Source organism: Pristiophorus japonicus, chromosome 19 (genome assembly GCF_044704955.1).
Source record: "Pristiophorus japonicus isolate sPriJap1 chromosome 19, sPriJap1.hap1, whole genome shotgun sequence".
In the NCBI taxonomy this organism is placed as follows: Eukaryota; Metazoa; Chordata; class Chondrichthyes; family Pristiophoridae; genus Pristiophorus; species Pristiophorus japonicus.
In genome coordinates, this window is record NC_091995.1 from 73,892,553 (window position 1) to 73,917,459 (window position 24,907).

The 24,907-nt window shown below is 51.7% G+C and overlaps 1 protein-coding gene across 1 annotated transcript in view; it reads left to right on the top strand.

Annotated features, from left to right (window-relative positions):
• Positions 1 to 24,907, top strand: part of LOC139230265 (uncharacterized) — a 209,895-nt gene that overhangs the window by 156,709 nt on the left and 28,279 nt on the right. Inside the window, exons 9-10 of the mRNA XM_070862095.1 lie at positions 18,847 to 18,924; positions 20,318 to 20,383. Of these exons, the coding sequence (XP_070718196.1) occupies positions 18,847 to 18,924; positions 20,318 to 20,383 (144 nt within the window). The remainder of the gene's footprint in view (positions 1 to 18,846; positions 18,925 to 20,317; positions 20,384 to 24,907) is intronic.

Below are 24,907 nucleotides of genomic sequence, written 5' to 3' on the forward strand. Positions count from 1 at the left end.
TGGATACGGGGATGCTGCCAGAGGACTGGAGAATTGCAAATGTTACACCATTGTTCAAAAAAGGGTGTAAAGATAAACCCAACAACTACAGGCCAGTCAGTCTAACCTCGGTGGTGAGGAAGCTTTCTCTTTGTGTCTCTTTTGTTCTTTCTATATTTCCCGGTCCACTGGATTACCACTTTTCTTAGCATTTGTGTAAGTCACTTCCTTCAATTTTATACACCGTCCTGCCCCGTATGTTGACCATGGTTGCTTGACTGTACAAGTAGAACTTTTGCTCTTTAGGGCTATGAACTGCTCTTGCATTGTACGAAATACATCTTTGAATACCTCCCACTGTATTTTGTAAGTTTACCTGTTAACCGCTCAGCCCGGTTTAATATGCTCAGCTTCCTTCGAAGTCAGCCATAAGTTTTAAACCTTGATTAGTATGTGACCTTTCTCCTTCTCAAACTTAATGTCAAACTCTATCATGTTATGGTCACTGTGTAAGATGCTGCCTTACTCTCAGAATATGAATTAATTTTGGCTCGTTACTAACGCTAATAATGTTCCCCCTGTTGGTTCTACAACATGATGGGCAGGATTTTCGGTCTGCTCTCGCCCCTGTTTGCGCCCCAGAGGGGCGGTAATGATAGCGGAAATCACTTCTGAGCGGGTGACCAGCTTCCAGCGCCCCGTGGGGACATTCGGTGCCGGTTTTGCAGTGGGGTGCGGAACAATACCGCCCGGGGGGGAAGGCGAGCCGGTGTGCAACCCCCCTGGTTACAACACCGTCTCGATACTTGTTTCGCGCGCGATCTGTAGCGATCCGCAGCGCCCCCTAGTGGGATTGCCTGTGAAAGCGGGCGGCCCGAGCTGTAGCGGCCTCAGTGAGGGAAGGAATGTTGCTCTGAGGTAAGTGTGATTGGTTTTTATTTTGCGATTTATGTGGATGTGGTGTCAGTAAGGTATTGGGAATGTTTTTTGGTGTTTTTTGCCAATTTTTTTCCCCCGGGGAAGCCTCCCTTAGGGTGCTCCGAGGTTGGCTGTTTAGCTCGGGATTTTCCCATGCTCAGCCGGCCGAACACCCTGAGAGAGGTGTGGAACGTCTCCCTTAGCACTCCGTCCCACACCCAGGGCCCGGCTGGTGAGTTTTGCGACTGAAGACGCAAATCATTTCCCGGTGCAAAATTTACCGCCCCGACTGGATTAACGGCGCAACAGAGGCACGGCCGAATTTCCCACCCCAATGGCCCTGATATTAATCTGAAGGTGGCTTCATTGGGGGTGAGGAATTGCTCGGCAAAACCCGGAAGTCAGCTCAGCGGGTCCGAATCTATGAGTGCAACTCATTTTCACTTCCAGGTTTTACGTCTCCCACCATCATCTCACAGACAGTCCCTCGGAATCGAGGAAGACTTGCTTCCACTCTAAAAGTGAGTTCTCAGGTGACTGAACAGTCCAATACGGGAATTACAGTCTCTGTCACAGGTGGGACAGACAGTGGTTGGAGGAAAGGGAGGATTGGACAGGTTTGCCACACGCTCCTTCCGCTGCCTGCGCTTGTTTTCTGCACGCTCTCGGCGACGAGACTCGAGGTGCTCAGCGCCCTCCCGGATGCGCTTCCTCCACTTAGGGCGGTCGCGGGTGTATCTCTCCCTGGGGGTGTCTCTCTCCTTGTGGGTGTCTCTCGCTGTGGGGTGTCTCTCGCTGTGGTGTGTCTCTCCCTGTGGGTGTCTCTTTCCCTGTGGGTGTCTCTCTCCCTGTGGGTGTCTCTCTCTCCCTGTGGTGTGTCTCTCTCCCTGTGGGTGTCTCTCCCTGTGGGGTGTCTCTCTCCCTGTGGGTGTCTCTCTCCCTGTGGGTGTCGCTCCCTGTGGTGTGTCTCTCTCCTTGTGGGTGTCTCTCTCCCTGTGGGGTGTCTCTCTCCCTGTGGGTGTCTCGCTCCCTGTGGGGTGTCTCTCTCCCTGTGAGTGCCTCTCTCCCTGTGGGGTGTCTCTCTCCCTGTGGGTGTCTCTCTCTCCCTGTGGGGTGTCTCTCCCTGTGGGTGTCTCTCTCTCCCTGTGGGTGTCTCTCCCTGTGGGGTGTCTCTCTCCCTGTGGGGTGTCTCTCTCCCTGTGGGTGTCTCTCTCCCTGTGAGTGCCTCTCTCCCTGTGGGTGTCTCTCTCCCTGTGGGGTGTCTCTCCCTGTGGTGTGTCTCTCTCCCTGTGGGTGTCTCTCTCCCTGTGGGGTGTCTCTCCCTGTGGTGTGTCTCTCTCCCTGTGGGTGTCTCTCTCCCTGTGGGGTGTCTCTCCCTGTGGGTGTCTCTGTCCCTGTGGTGTGTCTCTCTCCCTGTGGGTGTCTCTCTCTCCTTGTGGGGTGTCTCTCTCCCTGTGAGTGCCTCTCTCCCTGTGTGTGTCTCTCTCCCTGTGGGGTGTCTCTCCCTGTGGTGTGTCTCTCTCCCTGTGGGTGTCTCTCTCCCTGTGGGGTGTCTCTCTCCCTGTGGGTGTCTCTCTCTCCCTGTGGGGTGTCACTCTCCATGTGGGTGTCTCTCCCTGTGGGGTGTCTCTCTCCCTCTGGGGTGTCTCTCTCCCTGTGGGTGTCTCTCTCTCCCTGTGGTGTGTCTCTCTCCCTGTCGGTGTCTCTCCCTGTTAGTGTGAATGTTTTCTCAGAAGTATCACTCAACACTCAGAGTCGGTTCAACGGCAGATGCGACCTTTATTAACGCTCAGCGGGGAGGAAGTCTCAGGACTGAATCCAGGCTTCTCGCCACAGAACAAAGGGTTACATGGACTTTTATATGTTTTACAACAGTTAAAACAGTTTACTACAGTTACTCAGCCCATCACGGCTGGACACAAGCCAATCACAACGATTATAGATTACATATAGGTTCTTTTAACCCAATAGAATTCCCCTGGTGTCTCAGGAACTACATGTTCGGTTATTGTTACAGGAGATAGGTTCTCTTCCTATCTCTTTCTTCTTGGGGAAATAATTGGTTTATGACCTTGTTTACAGGAGATGGGTTCTCTCCTTATCTCTTTCTTCCTGGGGAATTAATTGGTTTATTATTCTTATCCTGCATCCAAGGCATTCCTGGTAGTGGGCCTCACAGGGTTATTGCTCGGTCATTGCTCAGTCAATAGTTCACAGCTTGACTACCTGATTTCCCATCATGCCTGGGCAGCCATTTTATGTGTGGCCACTTTAAACTTATATGAGTTTAGATATATTCTGCAGGTGCCTACTTCCTACAACAACTCCCCCTTTCAGTAAAGGGACTAGTCCTAGTCCCCTTTTAACCGACCGTTCTACCTTTACTAGATTTTTGTGCACGGCCCGGTACTCCCTGCCTCAACGTGCTGGCCAGTCATGCGGTTTCAGGAGTCCCGGTTGCTTAAATTAAATTGACAAAGGCCAAATCCTCCTGACCCCTTATCAAACAGGCTTGTTTAGTATCCGGGGAACGGTGATTTGTCCCTCTTTGCTGTGCGTGGTGTCTGCATGCCTGGCAGGCCATTATGCCCAATCGCTAAGATCAATTGTATCCCGACCAGTATGTGTGAAATTATTTGAATCCATGGATGGATGTTCACATTTATTCCCCAGTCCCAGACCTTCCTCCACCAACTCTGACTTTGTAAGTCTACATCGATATCTTTTTCCAGTACTTTGATTTTAGTTTGCAGTTGGTGGTAGAGTTTTACGGATTGACCCACCCTGAGCCTCAATTCCCGTAATACTTCAGTTAGATGTGGGATAGGGACCTGATCTGGCTCGTCATAATCCTGTAAATGATCGTGGAGCTGATCGGTTACATCAATAACTTCGGACTTCCGGCGTCTAACCTGGGTGATATGCGCTTGCCCGATCGCGACAGGTCGTAGTGGTGTAAAGCAAAAGTTTGGCTGTGGTATAGGGCACTGCAGGTCATTATACTGGTATGAACGCTCTGTGGTAGAGACGCAGTATTTTCCCTTTCCTCCGTAGCCTGCCCTCGCGAAGTGCATGTGTGCGGGCACTATTTCTAGTACGCACCCGTCAGTACGGTTAAACCTGCATTCGTCTAGCTCCCCTCGGCCCACCGGGTGAGGGCATACTGTGATTTCCCCCTTTTGTTTGCAATCCGCTAGGGAAATCCCGGTAAGTAGGTTGTTTCGTCGAACGGCGGAGGTGGTGGTCAGATAGTAATGTATGGAGACGTTTTCCCGTATTACTCCGATATTCTCTAGTTGGTATAGGGGAAATGGCCCTGAGTCTGGCGTGGCTATAGGGATCATCAAGACTATCCCTATCCCAGTATTCCTACTCATCTGGCAATCTGGAATGGCTGGGTATACCCGGGTCAGTCCCTTCAGAGTACAATTATCCAGTGTCCCCCTCTGGTTAGCCAACTGAGCTAAATGTGAACTGTCTATCCAATCGGGTACTTCCCCGCGTTGGATCTGGTCGAGATTGTGGCGGATCTGTCCCACCATCCACAGACCATAAGCGTGACAGAGTTGCCCTTGTCTTTGTTTTCCTGTATCTTCTTTTTCTCTATCAATGAGGTGATTGATGGTTTTGGCGTGAGCTTCCAGGACTGAGATGCCATCCAACTGGATTTTGGCACCCTCCTTTCCTAGGTTGGCTTGGTCTTCCTGGTTTTGCTCCACCCTCTCTAATAACCCCTTCATCCCCCTCTAAGCTGTTCCACCCTCTCATTTATATATCTATCGAGTTCACTACGGAGGTCCCTGTATTGAAAACGGTAGCAACATCATTAACTAGTTCCCTCTTCATCCTGGGGGCTAACCCCTGTCCCCGGAACCTACTGGCACCCATTGCATCGGCAGCCTGCTGCATTACAACTTTACTTAATACATTGTACATTTTCCTTGACTGTTCTGTACAGTATTCCGGCATCTGGATGCCTGAAATATTGATCAGGACGGACACAATTTCATGTTTAACATTATCATACAATAATTCCCCTTCGTTGTACATTACAATCCCATTTTCTGGTCCCTTAGTAGTTATGGGACAAGGCAGTTCCTCGGGCAATGTAGTGGTTCTTATGGGGCACGGTGTTGGAGGGGGTGAGAAACATACATACAATGATATTGCAGCCGCCCCCGCCTCCTCGTAATACCCACACAGCCCCATTCCCTTTTTGCGGATGACTGATTGCTGGGATTGTCCCGGAGGCGCGCAAATTATGCCGAAAGTACATTCATCGGGCCCTTTGACATCCCTCCGTTTAATGCAGCTGCTCCTTATACCCGTGGAGCACTGTACATATACTCTTATTCTTATTAGGATTCTTATTAGGATTCACTTGTAACCATGCATTAAAATAAGTCCTGTCCTTGCTCCAGTCCTTGGCTGCTGGGATGCACATTCCATCCGTTAAATTAAACAAGACTCCATAGTTCATGTAGTTGTTTATTTCCAGCGTGCTCTGCTGTCCGTCGGTGTTGCCCAGGGTACGTGCATGTCGCAGGGCTATCCATATTATGAGTAACGCCGTTCGTATTCCCATTCCGGTAAGTATTATCTGTAATTTTAAACAGACAGCCTGGTCGTCACCAGGGGTTAAGTTTTTTGCTCTACGAGTGTCCCTGTCACCCTGCAAAATCAGAAGCACAAGGTTATAATCGAACCATTTTGAGTTGAATCTGTGGGGCGTGCACCCGTGTCTTTACCCACTTAAATATTACCCAAACTCCTATTATGACCAAGGTCAAAGCTATTCCTCCGAACATCGTTGTCTGCTTTACCGTTAGGTTGGGTTTGTGGACTACACCTACCCACCGTGGGGTACATTGGCTCTATTGCCATAGGTGATGGTGCTCTGGCTATCCATCTAGTCCCGTTATCTCTTCCAGCCTGTTTATCTCAGCTTTTAACTCTTCAATTACATAAGCTAGTTCTGTTTTTATTTTTATTTCCTCTGTTAGGTGAGTCTTTTTTTTCCATTAAGAAATCCAAATTAATAATGTTCAGTATAAAACGGCTGTCAATGGAAAGGGTTAACTCCTTTCCAGGTTTGTAAGAAGACCTGATGTCATTACGTGACTTCACGTAATCATCTGGAAAAAAAAAGTCTTTGTGCCTTCAAAACTGGCTTCGAAATTAGGAATCCGTTAAACAGCAGAAATCATTAGAGTAAACTCCAATGTTTTCTTAACTTCTAATTCAAGTACTTGCCAAAGAATTTTTTTTTTAATTTTGTTTTTTAGTTTTTTTTAAAAATCTAAACTTCTGTGCCAGTTCCATTTTCTATAAGAATTTAAGAATTCAGTAAGATTCTCTAATTCCCAGTTTTTTTTTTCTCTGTGCTGAGTTCGCATAGCTTAGATCTTCAAAACCCTCCTGCTTGTTTAGACTGTTCGGGACTTTTCTTGATAAACACTGTCCATTTTGGAAATCTTTTCAAACTGCATTGAAACTTTCTCATAATGTTGAGTGTTTTTTTACCTCTTCAAAAATTTTTTTCTTTTTCTAATTAAACCAATATCTTTTTCACAGCAAACATCAACTAGTATTTAGTAAGTTATGTCTTTTTCCATTTAGTCCGTTACATCTTTTTTTTTCTTTCTTCAAATTAGGTCTTGTATTTTACACGGAGGGTTCGTACCTCCATAAAGTTGTTAATTTAAAATCATTTGTTTACTTTCAAAGTGGCGTCTTTATCTTTTTCTTTTTCTCCATAACTGGAATGGAGTCCAGCTTTGAGAGTTTGAGGGCTGCCTTTCGTTATCTCAAAATGCTCCAGTTTCAAAGTCATTACTAAAGCTTGCTGTTTTTAACATTTTCCAAAAGTCCCTTTTACACCTTCGCAGATAGCTCGCCACTCGCCCAGAAGTTTGACCTGATCAGATTTAATTTAATAATTTTTTTTTTGAATCCACCTCAGTATTTTCTGTGCCTTCTCTGAATATCTCAAAATCCCAATTCAAACTTTGTAATTTCAATCTTTATTTAAAACTTTTTTTTTTGCTAGAAGCTCTTTTTTTTTAAAGCACTCTTTATCTCATTCCGAGACTAAATTTATGTCTTTCAACCCAATCAATCGTTGCATGTTTTCTTTCGGCAAGTAAGTGAGCGTGTCAAATAAATCTTTTGCTCAACAAACCTATCCTTTATACATTTGTTTACTTTCCTAGCTCTGTAACTTATCATCCGAATAAATCCACACCTGCGTTTCTAACTTAAATGTCTTAAAACTTCCCACATACAGGACAACACTACAAAGGGTTAGCTAAAATAAACAGACATTTGCATTCCTCTTCCAACCAGGTTTTCAGAAACATGACAACATAAAAATTCATTCCGCAGTCACAAAATCACACAGGCACTTCTCATTTAAAACAGACGTTCACAAAAGTCTCTCTTTTTTTAAGCCGGCTCTATTCCTCTTCCATACTTCACTTAAGACAATCACCATCAGTTTTTTTAAAATCTTAGCTTCCTATGTTAATTTACATGGGCTCGCAGTATCAAGACCACAGCCTTTTTTTCTTTTTGACTTTCCGTTCCTTCTCCCACCATTCCAGTTGGGCTGCTGGCAGGTCCTGAGGATCCCACCCTGCTCTAATCATTTTCTCGATTAGTTTCTTTTGCTTTCCCGCCAGATGGCGGGTAAGGGACCCTTCTGATCCCCACTCAGTTTACTTGCTTTCATGGCCATTCCTGGGTAGGACTAGATCCGTTCGGTATCTACTCTTAGAGGTCCGCTTTCTACCTAGCGTAACTTGTAGTAAACCGTCTCCTAGCTACTGTCAGGTCACAAGTTCTGCTGTTACACAAACTTATACAATTCTTAAAAACGCGTTTAAGCAATTCCCGCAGTGCTCTAAGCCTCCTTAACGACTACCTACCACCGCTCGGCCCGTTGGTCCGACCCTGTTCACAGGTTTGGATTCCGTTAGCCGCTGTACACCGCTTGGTTCCACCCCGGGGTATTTCAAATTACACTACTGGGTCCGGAAGATGTTTCTCGGTATCACGATCCCACGGTCTAAGTGTGTTTCCTACGCCTACTTGGTTCCTGGCCGTCACGTGGGAAAAAAGTCCTCTTAATTCAGGCTCAAGCTAGGCGTTTGAGATATTAGACCGTCTCCTCGTGTCGATCGACCAGCTTCCACCTTCCGCACCCTTTATACTTAAAAATTGTTTTTTATACTCACCCGGGTTTTTCCAAGGGCGTCCAGCGACTCCGGGAAATCCCGTTGACTACGCCACTGTTAGTGTGAATGTTTTCTCAGAAGAATCACTCAACACTCAGAGTCGGTTCAACGCCAGATGCGGCCTTTATTAACGCTCAGCGGGGAGGAAGTCTCAGGACTGAATCCAGGCTTCTCTCCACAGAACAAAGGGTTACATGGACTTTTATATGTTTTACAACAGTTAAAACAGTTTACTACAGTTACTCAGCCCATCACGGCTGGACACAAGCCAATCACAACGATTATAGATTACATATAGGTTCTTTTAACCCAATAGAATTCCCCTGGTGTCTCAGGAACTACATGTTCGGTTATTGTTACAGGAGATAGGTTCTCTTCCTATCTCTTTCTTCTTGGGGAAATAATTGGTTTATGACCTTGTTTACAGGAGATGGGTTCTCTCCTTATCTCTTTCTTCCTGGGGAATTAATTGGTTTATTATTCTTATCCTGCATCCAAGGCATTCCTGGTAGTGGGCCTCACAGGGTTATTGCTCGGTCATTGCTCAGTCAATAGTTCACAGCTTGACTACCTGATTTCCCATCATGCCTGGGCAGCCATTTTATGTGTGGCCACTTTAAACTTATATGAGTTTAGATATATTTAGCAGGTGCCTAATGCCTAGTGTTTTGATATATTCTGCAGGTGCCTACTTCCTACAACACTCCCTGTGGGCTGTCCCTCTCCCTGTGGGGTGTCTCTCTCCCTGTGGGTGTCTCTCTCTCTCCCTGTGGGGTGTCTCTCTCCCTGTGGGTGTCTCTCTCCCTGTAGGTGTCTCTCTCCCTGTGGGTGTCTCTCTCCCTGTGTGGTGTCTCTCTCGCTGTGAGGTGTCTCTCCCTCTGGGTGTCTCTCTCCCTGTGGGGTGTCTCTCCCTGTGGTGTGTCTCTCTCCCTGTGGGTGTCTCTCTCTCCCTGTGGTGTGTCTCTCTCCCTGTGGGTGTCTCTCTCTCCCTGTGGGGTGTCTCTCTCCCTGTGGGGTGTCTCTCTCCCTGTGGCTGTCTCTCTCCATGTAGGGTGTCTCTCTTCCTGTGGGTGTCTCTGTCCCTGTGGGGTGTCTCTCTCCCTGTGGTGTGTCTCTCTCCCTGTGTGGTGTCTCTCTCGCTGTGGGTGTCTCTCTCCCTGTGGGTGTGTCTCTCTCCCTGTGGTGTGTCTCTCTCCCTGTGGTGTCTCTCTCCCTGTGGTGTGTCTCTCTCCCTGTGGGTGTCTCTCCCTGTGGGGTGTCTCTCTCCCTGCGGGTTGTCTCTCTCCCTGCGGGTGTCTCTCTCTCTCCCTGTGGTGTGTCTCTCTCCCTGTGGGTATCTCTCCCTGTGGGGTGTCTCTCTCCCTGTGGGGTGTCTCTTTCCCTGTGGGGTGTCTCTCTCCCTGTGGGTGTCTCTTTCCCTGTGGGGTGTCTCTCTCCCTGTGGTGTGTCGCCCTCCCTGTGGGGTGTCTCCCTCCCTGTGGGTGTCTCTCTCCCTCTGGGGTGTCTCTCTCCCTGTGGGTGTCTCTCTCCCTGTGGGGTGTCTCTCTCCCTGTGGGTGTCTCTCTCTCCCTGTGGGGTGTCTCTCTCCCTGTGGGGTGTCTCTCTCCCTGTGGGTGTCTCTCTCCATGTGGGTGTCTCTCTCCATGTAGGGTGTCTCTCTCTCCCTGTGGGTGTCTCTGTCCCTGTTGTGTGTCTCTCTCCCTGTGTGGTGTCTCTCTCGCTGTGGGTGTGTCTCTCTCTCCCTGTGGTGTGTCTCACTCCCTGTGGGTGTCTCTCTCCCTGTGGGGTGTCTCTCTCCCTGTGGGTGTCTCCCTCTCTGTAGGTGTCTCTCTCCCTGTGGGTGTCTCTCTCCCTGTGGTGTGTCTCTCTCCCTGTGTGTCTCTCTCCCTGTAGGTGTCTCTCTCCCTGTGGGTGTCTCTCTCCCTGGGGGTGTCTCTCTCCCTGTGGTGTGTCTCTCTCCCTGTGGAGTGTCTCTCTCCCTGTGGGTGTCTCTCTCCCTCTGGGGTGTCTCCCTCCCTGTGGGTGTCTCTCTCCCTGTGGGTGTCTCTCTCCCTGTGGTGTGTCTCTCTCCCTGTGGGGTGTCTCTCTCCCTGTGTGTGTCTCTCTCCCTATGGGGTGTCTCTCTCCCTGTGGGGTGTCTCTCTCCCTGTGGGTGTCTCTCTCCCTGTGTGGTGTCTCTCTCCCTGTGGTGTGTCTCTCTCCCTGTGGGGTGTCTCTCTCCCTGTGGTGTCTCTCTCCCTGCGAGGTGTCTCGCTCCCTGCGGCGTGTCTCTCTTCCTGTGGGTGTCTCTCTCCCTGTGGGTGTCTCTCTCCCTATGGGGTGTCTCTCTCCCTGTGGGGTGTCTCTCTCCCTGTGGGTGTCTCTCTCCCTGTGTGGTGTCTCTCTCCCTGTGTGGTGTCTCTCTCGCTGTGGGTGTCTCTCTCCCTGTGGGGTCTCTCTCTCCCTGTGGGTGTCTCTCTCCCTGTGAGGTGTCTCGCTCCCTGCGGCGTGTCTCTCTTCCTGTGGGTGTCTCTCTCCCTGTGGGGTGCCTCTCTCCCTGTGGGGTGTCTCTCTCCCTGTGGCTATTTCTCTCCCTGTGGGGTGTCTCTCTCCCTGTGGGGTGTCTCTCTCCCTGTGGGTGTCTCGCTCCCTGTGGGTGTCTCGCTCCCTGTGGTGTGTCTCTCTCCCTGTGGGTGTCCATCTCTCCCTGTGGTGTGTCTCTCTCCCTATGGGATGTCTCTCTCCCTGTGGGTGTCTCTCCCTGTGGGGGGGTCTCTCTCCCTGTAGGTGTCTCTCTCCCTGTGGGGTGTCTCTCTCTCTGTGGGTGTCTCTCTCCCTCTGGGGTGTCTCTCTCCCTGTGGGTGTCACTCTCCCTGTGGTGTGTCTCTCTCCCTGTGGGGTGTCTCTCTCCCTGTGGGTGTCTCTCTCCCTATGGGGTGTCTCTCTCCCAGTGGGGTGTCTCTCTCCCTGTGTGGTGTCTCTCTCGCTGTGGGGTGTCTCTCTCCTTGTGGGTGTCTCTCTCCCTGTGGGGTCTCTCTCTCCCTGTGGGTGTCTCTCTCCCTGCGAGGTGTCTCGCTCCCTGCGGCGTGTCTCTCTTCCTGTGGGTGTCTCACTCCCGGTGGGGTGTCTCTCTCCCTGTGGGGTGCCTCTCTCCCTGTGGCTGTTTCTCTCCCTGTGGGGTGTCTCTCTCCCTGTGGGGTGTCTCTCTCCCTGTGGGTGTCTCGCTCCCTGTGGGTGTCTCGCTCCCTGTGGTGTGTCTCTCTCCCTGTGGGGTCTCTCTCTCCCTGTGGGTGTCTCTCTCCCTGCGAGGTGTCTCTCTCCCTGTAGGTGTCTCTCTCCCTGTGGGGTGTCTCTCTCCCTGTGGGTGTCTCTCTCCCTGTGGGTGTCTCTCTCCCTGTGTGGTGTCTCTCTCGCTGTGTGGTGTCTCTCTCCCTGTGGGTGTCTCTCTCCCTGTGGGTGTCTCTCTCCCTGTGGGTGTCTCTCTCGCTGTGGGGTGTCTCTCTTCCTGTGGGTGTCTCTCTCCCTGTGGGGTCTCTCTCTCCCTGTGGGTGTCTCTCTCCCTGCGAGGTGTCTCGCTTCCTGCGGCGTGTCTCTTCCTGTGGGTGCTTCTCTCCCTGTGGGGTGTCTCTCTCCCTGTGGGGTGCCTCTCTCCCTGTGGGGTGTCTCTCTCCCTGTGGCTGTTTCTCTCCCTGTGGGGTGTCTCTCTCCCTGTGGGGTGTCTCTCTCCCTGTGGGTGTCTCGCTCCCTGTGGGTGTCTCGCTCCCTGTGGGTGTCCATCTCTCCCTGTGGTGTGTCTCATCTCTCCCTGTGGTGTGTCTCTCTCCCTGTTGGGTGTCTCTCTCTCCCTGCGGGGTGTCTCTCTCCCTACAGGTGTCTCTCTCACTCCCTGTGGTGTGTCTCTCTCCCTGTGGGTGTCTCTCCCTGTGGGGTGTCTCTCTCCCTGTGGGGTGTCTCTCTCCCTGTGGGATGTCTCTCTCCATGTGGGGTGTCTCTCTCCCTGTGGGTGTCTCTCTCCCTGTAGGTGTCTCTCTCCCTGTGGGTGTCTCTCTCCCTGTGTGGTGTCTCTCTCTCCCTGTGGTGTGTCTCTCTCCCTGTAGGTGTCTCTCTCCCTGTGGGGTGTCTCTCTCCCTGTAGGTGTCTCTTTCCCTGTGGGTGTCTCTCTCCCTGTAGGTGTCGCTCTCCCTGTGGGTGTCTCTCTCCCTGTGGGGTGTCTCTCTCCCTGTGGGATGTCTCCCTCCCTGTGGGTGTCTCTCTCCCTGTACGTGTCTCTCTCCCTGCGAGGTGTCTCGCTCCCTGCGGCGTGTCTCTCTTCCTGTGGGTGTCTCTCTCCCTGTGGGGTGCCTCTCTCCCTGTGGGGTGTCTCTCTCCCTGTGGCTGTTTCTCTCCCTGTGGGGTGTCTCTCTCCCTGTGGGGTGTCTCTCTCCCTGTGGCTGTCTCGCTCCCTGTGGGTGTCTCGCTCCCTGTGGTGTGTCTCTCTCCCTGTGGGTGTCCATCTCTCCCTGTGGTGTGTCTCTCTCCCTATGGGATGTCTCTCTCCCTGTGGGTGTCTCTCCCTGTGGGGTGTCTCTCTCCCTGTAGGTGTCTCTCTCCCTGTGGGGTGTCTCTCTCCCTGTGGGTGTCTCTCTCCCTCTGGGGTGTCTCTCTCCCTGTGGGTGTCACTCTCCCTGTGGTGTGTCTCTCTCCCTGTGGGGTGTCTCTCTCCCTGTGGGTGTCTCTCTCCCTATGGGGTGTCTCTCTCCCAGTGGGGTGTCTCTCTCCCTGTGTGGTGTCTCTCTTGCTGTGGTGTGTCTCTCTCCCTGTGGGTGTCTCTCTCCCTGTGGGGTCTCTCTCTCCCTGTGGGTGTCTCTCTCCCTGCGAGGTGTCTCGCTCCCTGCGGCGTGTCTCTCTTCCTGTGGGTGTCTCTCTCCCTGTGGGGTGTCTCTCTCCCTGTGGGGTGCCTCTCTCCCTGTGGCTGTTTCTCTCCCTGTGGGGTGTCTCTCTCCCTGTGGGGTGTCTCTCTCCCTGTGGGTGTCTCGCTCCCTGTGGGTGTCTCGCTCCCTGTGGTGTGTCTCTCTCCCTGTGGGTGTCCATCTCTCCCCGTGGTGTGTCTCTCTCCCTATGGGATGTCTCTCTCCCTTTGGGTTATTCTCTCCCTGTGGGGTGTCTCTCTCCCTGTAGGTGTCTCTCTCCCTGTGGGGTGTCTCTCTCCCTGTGGGTGTCTCTCTCCCTGTGGGTGTCTCTCTCCCTGTGTGGTGTCTCTCTCGCTGTGGGGTGTCTCTCTCCCTGTGGGTGTCTCTCTCCCTGTGGGGTCTCTCTCTCCCTGTGGGTGTCTCTCTCCCTGTGGGTGTCTCTCTCCCTGTGTGGTGTCTCTCTCGCTGTGGGGTGTCTCTCTCCCTGTGGGTGTCTCTCTCCCTGTGGGGTCTCTCTCTCCCTGTGGGTGTCTCTCTCCCTGCGAGGTGTCTCGCTTCCTGCGGCGTGTCTCTTCCTGTGGGTGCTTCTCTCCCTGTGGGGTGTCTCTCTCCCTGTGGGGTGCCTCTCTCCCTGTGGGGTGTCTCTCTCCCTGTGGCTGTTTCTCTCCCTGTGGGGTGTCTCTCTCCCTGTGGGTGTCTCGCTCCCTGTGGGTATCTCGCTCCCTGTGGTGTGTCTCTCTCCCTGTGGGTGTCCATCTCTCCCTGTGGTGTGTCTCATCTCTCCCTGTGGTGTGTCTCTCTCCCTGTTGGGTGTCTCTCTCTCCCTGCGGGGTGTCTCTCTCCCTATAGGTGTCTCTCTCACTCCCTGTGGTGTGTCTCTCTCCCTATGGGTGTCTCTCCCTGTGGGGTGTCTCTCTCCCTGTGGGGTGTCTCTCTCCCTGTGGGGTGTCTCTCTCCCTGTGGGTGTCTCTCTCCCTGTGTGGTGTCTCTCTCTCCCTGTGGTGTGTCTCTCTCCCTGTAGGTGTCTCTCTCCCTGTAGGTGTCTCTCTCCCTGTAGGTGTCGCTCTCCCTGTGGGTGTCTCTCTCCCTGTGCGGTGTCTCTCTCCCTGTGGGATGTCTCCCTCCCTGTGGGTGTCTCCCTCACTGTGGGTGTCTCTCTCCCTGTGGGGTGTCTCTCTCCCTGTGGGTGTCTCTCTCCCTGTGGGATGTCTCTCTCCCTGTGGTGTATCTCTCTCCCTGTGGGGTGTCTCTCCCTGTGGGGTGTCTCTCTCCCTGTGGGGTGTCTCTCTCCCTGCGGGTGTCTCTCTCTCCCTGTGGGTGTCTCTCCCTGTGGGGTGTCTCTCTCCCTGTGGGGTGTCTCTCTCCCTGTGGTGTGTCTCTCTCTCCCTGTGGGTGTCTCTCCCTGTGGTGTGTCTCTCTCCCTGTGGGGTGTCTCTCTCCCTGTGGGTGTCTCTCTCCCTGTGGGGTGTCTCTCTCCCTGTGGGTGTCTCTCTCCCTGTGGGGTTTCTCTCTCCCTGTGGGTGTCTCCCTCCCTGTAGGTGTCTCTCTTCCTGTGGGTGTCTCTCTCCCTGTGGTGTGTCTCTCTCCCTGTGGGTGTCTCTCTCCCTGGGGGTGTCTCTCTCCCTGTGGTGTGTCTCTCTCCCTGTGTTGTGTCTCTCTCCCTGTGGGGTGTCTCTCTCCCTGTGGGTGTCTCTCTCCCTCTGGGGTGTCTCTCTCCCTGTGGGGTGTCTCTCTTCCTGTGGGTGTCTCTCTCCCTGTGGGGTGTCTCTCTCCCTGTGGGGTGCCTCTCTCCCTGTGGCTGTTTCTCTCCCTGTGGGGTGTCTCTCTCCCTGTGGGGTGTCTCTCTCCCTGTGGGTGTCTCGATCCCTGTGGGTTTCTCGCTCCCTGTGGTGTGTCTCTCTCCCTGTGGGTGTCCATCTCTCCCTGTGGGTGTCTCTCTCTCCCTGTGGGGTGTCTCTCTCTCCCTGTGGGGTGTCTCTCTCCCTGTGGGTGTCTCTCTCCCTGGGGGTGTCTCTCTCCCTGTGTGGTGTCTCTCTCGCTGTGGTGTGTCTCTCTCCCTGTGGGTGTCTCTCTCCCTGTGGGGTCTCTCTCTCCCTGTGGGTGTCTCTCTCCCTGCGAGGTGTCTCGCTCCCTGCGGCGTGTCTCTCTTCCTATGGGTGTCTCTCTCCCTGTGGGGTGTCTCTCTCCCTGTGGGGTGCCTCTCTCCCTGTGGGGTGTCTCTCTCCCTGTGGCTGTTTCTCTCCCTGTGGGGTGTCTCTCTCCCTGTGGGGTGTCTCTCTCCCTGTGGGTGTCTCGCTCCCTGTGGGTGTCTCGCTCCCTGTGGTGTGTCTCTCTCCCTGTGGGTGTCCATCTCTCCCTGTGGTGTGTCTCTCTCCATATGGGATGTCTCTCTCCCTGTGGGTGTCTCTCCCTGTGGGGTGTCTCTCTCCCTGTGGGGTGTCTCTCTCCCTGTGGGTGTCTCTCTCCCTGCGAGGTGTCTCGCTCCCTGCGGCGTGTCTCTCTTCCTGTGGGTGTCTCTCTCCCTGTGGGGTGTCTCTCTCCCTGTGGGGTGTCTCTCTTCCTGTGGGTGTCTCTCTCCCTGTGGGGTGTCTCTCTCCCTGTGGGGTGCCTCTCTCCCTGTGGCTGTTTCTCTCCCTGTGGGGTGTCTCTCTCCCTGTGGGGTGTGTCTCTCCCTGTGGGTGTCTCGATCCCTGTGGGTGTCTCGCTCCCTGTGGTGTGTCTCTCTCCCTGTGGGTGTCCATCTCTCCCTGTGGTGTGTCTCTCTCCCTATGGGATGTCTCTCTCCCTGTGGGTGTCTCTCCCTGTGGGGTGTCTCTCTCCCTGTGGGGTGTCTCTCTCCCTGTGGGTGTCTCTCTCTCCCTATGGTGTGTCTCTCTCCCTGTGGGTGTCTCTCTCTTCCTGTGGGGTGTCTCTCTCCCTGTGGGTGTCTCTCTCCCTGTGGTGTGTCTCTCTCCCTGTGGGTGTCTCTCTCTCCCTGTGGGGTGTCTCTCTCCCTGTGGGTGTCTCTCTCCCTCTGGGGTGTCTCTCTCCCTGTGGGTGTCTCTCTCCCTGTAGGTGTCTCTCTTCCTGTGGCTGTCTCTCTCCCTCTGGGGTGTCTCCCTCCCTGTGGGTGTCTCTCTCCCTGTGGGGTGTCTCTCTCTCCCTGTGGGTGTCTCTCTCCCTGTGGGGTTTCTCTCTCCCTGTGGGTGTCTCCCTCCCTGTAGGTGTCTCTCTCCCTGTGGGTGTCTCTCTCCCTGTGGTGTGTCTCTCTCCCTGTGGGTGTCTCTCTCCCTGGGGGTGTCTCTCTCCCTGTGGTGTGTCTCTCTCCCTGTGGTGTGTCTCTCTATCTGTGGGGTGTCTCTCTCCCTGTGGGTGTCTCTCTCCCTCTGGGGTGTCTCTCTCCCTGTGGGGTGTCTCTCTCCCTGTGGGTGTCTCTCTCCCTGTGTTGTGTCTCTCTCGCTGTGGGGTGTCTCTCTCCCTGTGGGTGTCTCTCTCCCTGTGGGGTCTCTCTCTCCCTGTGGGTGTCTCTCTCCCTGCGAGGTGTCTCGCTCCCTGCGGCGTGTCTCTCTTCCTATGGGTGTCTCTCTCCCTGTGGGGTGTCTCTCTCCCTGTGGGGTGCCTCTCTCCCTGTGGGGTGTCTCTCTCCCTGTGGCTGTTTCTCTCCCTGTGGGGTGTCTCTCTCCCTGTGGGGTGTCTCTCTCCCTGTGGGTGTCTCGCTCCCTGTGGGTGTCTCGCTCCCTGCGGTGTGTCTCTCTCCCTGTGGGTGTCCATCTCTCCCTGTGGTGTGTCTCTCTCCATATGGGATGTCTCTCTCCCTGTGGGTGTCTCTCCCTGTGGGGTGTCTCTCTCCCTGTGGGGTGTCTCTCTCCCTGTGGGTGTCTCTCTCTCCCTATGGTGTGTCTCTCTCCCTGTGGGTGTCTCTCTCTCCCTGTGGGGTGTCTCTCTCCCTGTGGGTGTCTCTCTCCCTCTGGGGTGTCTCTCTCCCTGTGGGTGTCTCTCTCCCTGTAGGTGTCTCTCTCCCTGTGGCTGTCTCTCTCCCTCTGGGGTGTCTCCCTCCCTGTGGGTGTCTCTCTCCCTATGGGTGTCTCTCTCCCTGTGTGGTGTCTCTCTCGCTGTGGGGTGTCTCTCTCCCTGTGGGTGTCTCTCTCCCTGTGGGGTCTCTCTCTCCCTGTGGGTGTCTCTCTCCCTGCGAGGTGTCTCTCTCCCTGTGGGTGTCTCTCTCCCTGTGGGGTGTCTCTCTCCCTGTGGGGTGTCTCTCTCCCTGTGGTGTGTCTCTCTCCCTGTGGGGTGTCTCTCTCCCTGTGGTGTGTCTTTCTCCCTGTGGTGTGTCTCTCTCCCTGTGGGTGTCTCTCTCCCTGTAGGTGTCTCTCTCCCTGCGAGGTGTCTCTCTCCCTGTGGTGTGTCTCTCTCTGTGGTGTGTCTCTCTTCCTGTCGGGTGTCTCTCTCCCTGTAGTGTGTCTCTCTCTCTGTGGGTGTCTCCCTCCCTGTAGGTGTCTCTCTCCCTGTAGGTGTCGCTCTCTCTGTGGGTGTCTCCCTCCCTGTAGGTGTCTCTCTCCCTGTAGGTGTCGCTCTCCCTGTGGGGTGTCTCTCTCCCTGTGGGTGTCTCTCTCCCTCTGGGGTGTCTCTCTCCCTGTGGGTGTCTCTCTCCCTGTAGGTGTCTCTCTCCCTGTGGCTGTCTCTCTCCCTCTGGGGTGTCTCCCTCCCTGTGGGTGTCTCTCTCCCTGTGTGGTGTCTCTCTCGCTGTGGGGTGTCTCTCTCCCTGTGGGTGTCTCTCTCCCTGTGGGGTCTCTCTCTCCCTGTGGGTGTCTCTCTCCCTGCGAGGTGTCTCTCTCCCTGTGGGTGTCTCTCTCCCTGTGGGGTGTCTCTCTCCCTGTGGGGTGTCTCTCTCCCTGTGGTGTGTCTCTCTCCCTGTGGGTGTCTCTCTCCCTGCGAGGTGTCTCTCTCCCTGTGGTGTGTATCTCTCTGTGGTGTGTCTCTCCCCTTGTGGGGTGTCTCTCTCCCTGCAGTGTGTCTCTCTCTCTGTGGGTGTCTCCCTCCCTGTAGGTGTCTCTCTCCCTGTAGGTGTCGCTCTCTCTGTGGGTGTCTCTCTCCCTGCGGGGTGTCTCTCCCTGCGGGCCCTGCTACATCACAGAATTACCCCTCTCTATTCTGTATGTGAACACATTACCATCTCTCAGTTTGACAGACAAAACTAAACTATTATTACTATTTATGTAAAGTGAGACACCTAGCTTTAGGAGGAAGGGCCTTTGGACAGGGGATGGCGAAGAACCAGCCGAGAGAAGATGAGGTCAGTCAAGAAAATGTTATTAGTTGAAATGAAGCTCAAACTTTTAAAAGAAAGACTTGCATTTCTATTGCACCTTACTCAACCACCAGACGTCCCAAAGCGCTGTACAGCCAATGAAGTACTTTTGGAGTGCAGTCACTGTTGTAATGTGGGAAACGCGGCAGCCAATTTGCACACGGCAAGCTCCCACAAACAGCAACGTGATAGTAATCAGATAACCTATTTTAGTGATATTGGTTGAGGGATAAATATTGGCCTAGGACACCGGGGATAACTCCCCTGCTCTTCTTCAAAATAGTGCCATGGGATCTTTTACATCCACCTGAGGGCAGACAGGGCCTCGGTTTAACATCCCATCCAAACGATGGCACCTCTGATAGTGCAGCACTCCCTCAGAACTGCACTCAAGTGTTAGCCTAGCTTTTTGTGCTCAAGTCCCTGGAGTGGGACTGGAACCCACAACCTTCTGACTCAGAGGCACGAGTGCTGCTCACTGAGCCACTGGTAGATGTTAGATGAATGGAAGTTGGAGGGCGATTCTGGACTTTATGCGTGAATCTGGCTGTCTTTCCTTTAGGTGAGTGGCAAGTATTCCCTAAAAGAGGAATTGAAGACCTACGCGGGATATCTTCGCTCCTCCCCTAAAATTGACAAGGTCAGTAATTTCATGTCAAGCACACAAAGCATGCGAATGCTGTTAGAGCCAGGCCGCTCAGGGGTGAGGTCAGGAGGCACTTCTTCACACAAAGGGCAGTGGGAATTTGGAACTCGCTCTTCGACAAAGCTGTGAGGCTGGAGGTCAATTGAAAATTTCAAAACTGAGTGATAGATTTTTGTTGGGCGAGGGTATTAAGGGTTACAGAACCCAGGCTGGTAGATGGAGTTAAGATACAGATCAGCCATGATCTCATTGAATGGCGGGACAGGCTCGAGGGGCTGAATGGCCTCCTTCGGTTCCTATGTTTGATCCAGTGGGACCCATTGACTGTCTTTGGCTGTGCACGCCCTTCACAGTCGGTCCAGTTTTAAGTCATCACCACTCATTTCTTCACAAGAAAAAATCTGCAGAAAATGGACAAAGGATTTGAAGTGGTTTAAAATATCAGTCATTCGAATCAGATGGAGCTGGGGAGCAAGGTAAGGTGGGCAGACATTCCGTGAATTGAACCGTGGGGGTTACTGTACTGGGATACAAACGGGCAAGATGCACATCTCCTGTATCCAGTGACGGTTAACTCTGCAATTAAGCTTTTGCATCGAAGAGACAGAATTCCAGTTCCTTCAGTACTGCACGGGAGTGTCATGGGCTCGGGTCTCTGGAGTGGAAGCCACAGCTGTCTGTCTCAGAGGAGAGTGCTCCCATTGAGTCACAGCTGGTCGCAGACTGGTACAGTATAGTATCAGGCAGTCCCTCGTATCGAGGATGACTTGCTTTCACACCAAAAAGGGATGAGTTCACAGGTGTTTCAATGAGGGACCTGACATTCCAGGTCCCGAACTACATCCTGAAGGGTGGAAGATGCCTGTGTGTGGATTTTTTTAACGTGGGGTGGCCGTTGCACACCAGCCACCACACGGGCTTGACAGAGCTAGGTCTTGATCCGGTGGCAAGGGTTACCCAAGACAACTGGAGACCAAGCTCTGCTGCACGGACCTAGTGCGCACGCATGCTCCTACTATCCATAGATCGCAGTGTGGGCTGGCCCGTGCTGCCCCTGGGCCCTCACCTCTCCTGGGCCCCGAACCCTCGCCTCTTCTGGGCCTCGATCATGACAGAGCCCCAGGCGATAACACTGTCTGGGCCAGAGTCCAAAGGGGCTGAAATGGTGTGTAGATATTCTAATAGCTGCTGTCGACATGAGTTAACAGGTTAACACGCGGGACGCTCCAGACCACACCCACTCCTCCTGCTCGAATTGTCCCGCATCGGTCACAGGTGGAAAGTTCTCCACGTTGCAACACAGCCCATCCCTCAGTTTGACAGACACGCAGCCCAAACTCAAACGCTGTCCCGTCCGTTGTATAAACCTGCCGCTGTTTCTTTCCAGGCAGCCGGAAAGCTCTCAAAAGAAGACTCGAGCTCTTACACTGGATACCTGCAGTCCGCTGCGAAGGTCAGTGTTTACATGTCCTGTTTCAACCAATGGGAATCACTTGGAGCATCTGACCCTAAGGTTATGCATATAACTCCCAGCTAGCCCCTCCTCTAGTGTTAATACCAATCACCATATCAGCAACAACGTCCTTCCTGCTACCCTGCTAATGCAAACTCAGTATTAACCCTAGGATGACCAGATGTAGGGAACCACTCCAGATGCAGGCCACGTGTTCACTGTTGAGTTCGTCACTCCAGTTTATCTGCGTATTCATCATTCTATGGAAATGATTTTCATTCACTGATGTAGAAGCTGGCTCTTTAAACCATTTACCCTAATCTGAAGACTCTGCTTTACTGGGTTAGAAAGAAAGACTTGCATTTCTATTGCGCCTTTCACAACCACCGGACATCCCAATGAAGTACTTTTGGAGTGTAGTCACTGTTGTCATGTAGGAAACAGCCAATTTGCGCACAGCAAGCTCCCACAAACAACAATGTGATAATGACCAGATAATCTGTTTTTAGTGATGTTGATTGAGGGATAAATAGTGTCCCTGGAGATGGAGCACGCGGTGTCCACCGGTACACTCGCGGCCTTCCTCAAGAGGTAGGCACTGGAGGGACTGGAGTGCATCATTACCCCCGGCAACCAAATTTCAATTTGATTCAAGTTTACTGTCTAAAGTTTAATTTGTTTAAGTTTGTCGGTTTTAGTGCCCTCCTTTAATCAGGGGGCACTTGATTATTGTTCAACAACAAAATAGTTGCAGAGCTGTTGAAAAGGTTCCCTTTATGTTCAGTTGTTAATTTGTATTTTTGGTGCCCTCAAAAAAAACGAGGGCACTTGAATGAAAGTTTCTACCAAAATAGTTGAGGGATAAATATTGGGAAGGACACCGGGCATAACTCCCCTGCTCTTCTTCGAAAAAGCACCATGGGATCTTTCCCGTCTACCTGAGAGAGCAAATGGGGCCTCGGTTTAACGTCTCATCCAAAAGACGGCACCTCCGACAGTGCAGCACAATATGTGCTCAAGTTGCTGGAGTGGGACTTGAACCCACAACCTTCATGACTGAGAGGCGAGAGTGCTGCCCACTGAGTCACAGCTGGCACTTAGGTTGAGAATCAAGTTGAAGTAAATAATTCCGAGCCTTAAGTTGATGCTTCGCTTCTCAGCCAAGGATTTGCTCGAATAGAGTGCAGAAAATAGGGTTCATTTCATTCTTATTGTTGAGAAACCTTGTTAAAGTGGCAGAACAGCAGTGAGCCAGAAAGGAAAGTGTAAGGTGATGTCCAGCGTGAGTTATAAATGCCTGTCGATGGTGGTAGGGAGGCAAGACTGAGCTGGAATGTGCGGAGCACCGAGTCTCAGGCTCCAGGAAGGATTATCTCGGAGTAGGACCCAAGGGTGGCCAGCATTTGTAGTTCCCCAGCATTGTTTGCAGGAGCTGGTTGAACGTTATTTGGTTATGTCCCGTTGGTGGAGTTTGAGGCTAATGCAGTATCCCATTTGAGGTAACATTTGAGGTTCCTTACCTAAGGAAGCATATACTTGCCATCGAGGGAGTGCAATGAAGGTTCACCAAACTGTGAATCCTGGGATTGTCCTATGAGGCGAGATTGAGTAGACTAGGCCTATATTCTCTGGAGTTTAGAAGAATGAGAGGGGATCTCATCGAAACGTACAGAATTCTTACAGGGCTTGACCGGGTAGATGCAGGCAGGGAGACAGAGGGAAATAGAATGGGGGCAGAAGCAAAAGATAGAAGAAAAGTAAAAGTGGAGGGCAGAGAAGCCCAAGGCAAAAAGCAAAAAGGGCCACATTACAGCAAAATTCTAAAGGGGCAAAGTGTGGTAGAAAGACAAGCCTGAAGACTCTGTGCCTCAATGCGAGGAGTATTCGGAATAAGGTGGAAGAATTAACTACGCAGATAGCAGTTAACGGGTATGATGTAATTGGCATCACGGAGACATGGCTCCAGGGTGACCAAGGCTGGGAACTTAACATCCAGGGGTATTCAACATTTAGGAAGGATAGACAGAAAGGAAAAGGAGGTGGGGTAGCGTTGCTGGTTAAAGAGAAAATTAATGCAATAGTAAGAAAGGACATTAGCCTGGATGATGTGGAATCGGTATGGGTGGAGCTACGGAATACCAAAGGGCAGAAAACGCTAGTGGGAGTTGTGTACAGACCACCAAACAGTAGTAGTGAGTTTGGGGACAGCATCAAACAAGAAATTAGGGATACATGCAATAAAGGTACAGCAGTTATCATAGGTGACTTTAATCTACATATTGATTGGGCTAACCAAACTGGTAGCAATGCGGTGGAGGAAGATTTCCTGGAGTGCATTAGGGATGGTTTTCGAGACCAATATGTCGAGGAACCAACTAGGGAGCTGGCCATCCTAGACTGGGTGATGTGTAATGAGAAAGGACTAATTAGCAATCTTGTTGTGCGAGGTCCCTTGGGGAAAAGTGACCATAATATGGTAGAATTCTTTATTAAGATGGAGAGTGACAAAGTTAATTCAGAAACTAAGGTCCTGAACTTAAGGAAAGGTAACTTTGATGGTTTGAGGCGTGAATTGGCTAGAATAGACTGGCAAAAGATACTTAAAGGGTTGACGGTGGATAGGCAATGGCAAACGTTCAAAGATCACATGGATGAACTTCAGCAATTGTACATCCCTGTCTGGAGTAAAAATAAAACAGGGAAAGTGGCTCAACCGTGGCTAACAAGGGAAATTAAGGCTGGGGTTAAATCCAAGGAAGAGGCATATACATTGGCCAGAAAAAGCAGCAAACCTGAGGACTGGGAGAAATTTAGAATTCAGCAGAGGAGGACAAAGGATTTACTTAAGAGGGGGAAAATAGAGTATGAGAAGAAGCTTGCTGGGAACATAAAAACTGACTGCAAAAGCTTCTTTAGATATGTGAAGAGAAAAAGATTAGTGAAGACAAACGTAGGTCCCTTGCAGTTGGATTCAGGTGAACTTATAATGGGGAACAAAGAAATGGCAGACCAATTGAACAAATACTTTAGTTCTGTCTTCACGAAGGAAGACACAAATAACCTTCCGGAAGTACTAGGGAACCGAGGGTCTAGTGAGAAGGAGGAACTGAAGGATATCCTTACTGGCGGGAAATTGTGTTAGGGAAATTGATGGGATTGAAGGCCGATAAATCCCCGGGGCCTGATAGTCTGCATCCCAGAGTACTTAAGGAAGTGGCCCTACAAATAGTGGATGCATTGGTGATCATTTTCCAACAGTCTATCAACTCTGGATCAGTTCCTGTGGACTGGAAGTTAGCTAATGTAACACCACTTTTTAAAAAGGGAGGGAGAGAGAAAGCGGGTTAGCCTGACATCAGTAGTGGGGAAAATGTTGGAATAAATCATTAAGGATGAAATAGCAGCGCATTTGGAAAGCAGTGACAGGATCAGTCCAAGTCTGCATGGATTTATGAAAGGGAAATCATGCTTGACAAATCTTCTGGAATTTTTTGAGGATGTAACTAGTAGAGTGGACAAGGGAGAACCAGTGGATGTGGTGTATTTGGACTTTCAAAAGGCTTTTGACAAGGCCCCACACAAGAAATTGGTGTGCAAAATCAAAGCACATGGCATTGGGGGTAATATACTGAAGTGGATCGAGAACTAGTTGGCAGACAGGAAGCAGAGAGTCGGGATAAACAAGTCCTTTTCAGAATGGCAGGCAGTGACTAGTGGAGTGCCGCAGGGCTCAATGCTGGGACCCCAGCTCTTTACAATATACATCAATGATTTAGATGAAGGAATTGTGTGTAACATATCCAAGTTTGCAGATGACACTAAACTGGATGGCAGTGTGAGCTGTGAGGAGGATGCTAAGAGGCTGCAGGGTGACTTGGACAGGTTAGGTGAGTGGGCAAATGCATGGCAGATGCAGTATAATGTGGATAAATGTGAGGTTATCCACTTTGTGGGCAAAAACGCGAAGAAAGAATATTATCTGAATGGTGGCAGATTAAGAAAAGGGGAGGTGCAACGAGACCTGGGTGTCATGGTTCATCAGTCATTGCAGGTTGGCATGCAGGTACAGCAGGCGGAGAAGAAGGCAAATGGTATGTTGGCCTTCATAGCTAGGGGATTTGAGTATAGGAGCAGGGAGGTCTTACTGCAGTTGTACAGGGCCTTGGTGAGGCCTCACCTGGAATATTGTGTTCAGTTTTGTTTTCCTAATCTGAGGAAGGACATTCTTGCTATTGAGGGAGTGCAGCGAAGGTTCACCAGACTGATTCCCGGGATGGCTGGACTGACATATGAGGAGAGACTGGGTCAACTGGGCCTTTATACATTGGAGTTTAGAAGGATGAGAGGGGATCTCATAGAAACATACAAGATTCTGATGGGACGGGACAGGTTAGATGCAGGTAGAATATTCCCGATGTTGGGGAAGTCCAGAACCAGGGAAAACAGTCTTAGGATAAGGGGTAGGCCATTTAGGACTGAGGTGAGGAGAAAATTCTTCACTAAGAGTTGTTAACCTGTGGAATT